General features: G+C 45.3%; 1 protein-coding gene across 1 annotated transcript in view; it reads right to left on the bottom strand.

Annotated features, from left to right (window-relative positions):
• Positions 1-767, bottom strand: part of T265_15827 (hypothetical protein) — a gene marked incomplete at both ends in the record, with an annotated part of 4,171 nt that extends 3,404 nt beyond the window's left edge. The window contains one exon of the mRNA XM_009179203.1: positions 235-767. Coding sequence (XP_009177467.1) covers positions 235-701 — 467 coding nt within the window. The remainder of the gene's footprint in view (positions 1-234) is intronic.
• Between the last annotated feature and the right edge of the window lie 420 nt (positions 768-1,187).

Genomic DNA, 1,187 nt, shown 5'->3' with positions numbered 1-1,187 from the left:
CAGTGCAGGATTAGATTTAGCCAACATGCTCACCTAAAATGACAGGAGTGCGAGATAGGTGGCAAACCTTCCGGTCAATAAAAGTTACTCTATGGCCGACTGAATAGTTTTCATACTTGGCGAACGATTATTGACCAATCCGTTCACGAGTAGTCTAAAGGCCTGAGCGAGAGAAGGGTTTTTATCAGGTTCGCTAGTCAGAGTGAGGTTCTCGTAAAACTCTCAGGTACTTACCTGTAATAGGTCCATACGAGCATTAGATGTCTGGCAGCACTCGCTCGCTTTGTGCCAGTTACCTGATCCGCGAGAGTTCGAGACACTGTCCGATCAAGCCAACTCGTCCATACCGGCAAAGCTGCTCTATTTGTCAGTAGTGTGCACAGTTCGGCGTGCAGTTCTTTCATGCTAATTTTCGATAGACTCCGACCATCACAATTTCGTAGCTCAAAACCGGAATAAACAGGGCTCTTCTCCATGTGGTCAGTACTGTCGTACATTGTTTCGTCGTGAGTCTCGACAACAGCTGTCTCCAAATTCTCGGTGATCGAAGCTGCGCTTCCAGCGAAGACCTTCGTATTATGGTTATCGATTTGCTCGTCAGTTTGAGCAGGCGAGGCCAGTAAAGTGTCAAGTTCAACGGCGTCTGATATGTGTCCTTCGTCTTCTGTTCTTTCACCGTTTACTGGATGACTGAATGACATCTGCTCAGCGTATAGCGAACACTCGCTAGCCCATGAGCCTTGCGCCTGAAATTTAAATCTTTTGCACTTAGTGGGTGGGGGAAATTTAAACAAAACGAGAATATATTTCTGCCAGTCTTTCTCCGTTTATTTGCAATCCTCGTTTGGATGTGTTATTCAAGAAGCAAAATGGTAAGCCTGAATGGCTTGTTCTTGTACTATAATCCTCGATTTTCAGTGAGTTTGATACAAGTGAACAGTACTCACGACACTCAGATAACCAAACAGACATGGAGGCGGACCTTATCAGTTAGCAGTCTAAGCTTTCAAAGCACAGGTGATTAAGCCTGCTGGTCAATTAACTCCAGCATCCAGCAAGTTGCATGCAAAAGACGCACTGGGGGTCGAACTTTGGGCGTCAAAGTTCACTGACATTAAGTGCCTAAACAGATCCCTCAACATGCACGTTTAAGACGTATTCTGTGGCCTACTTTCTTAGTGTAGAAA

Source organism: Opisthorchis viverrini (genome assembly GCF_000715545.1).
Source record: "Opisthorchis viverrini unplaced genomic scaffold opera_v5_1172, whole genome shotgun sequence".
Classification (NCBI taxonomy): domain Eukaryota; kingdom Metazoa; phylum Platyhelminthes; class Trematoda; order Opisthorchiida; family Opisthorchiidae; genus Opisthorchis; species Opisthorchis viverrini.
Note: the sequence above shows the minus strand (reverse complement) of the source record. Positions and strands in the feature narration are given on the sequence as shown.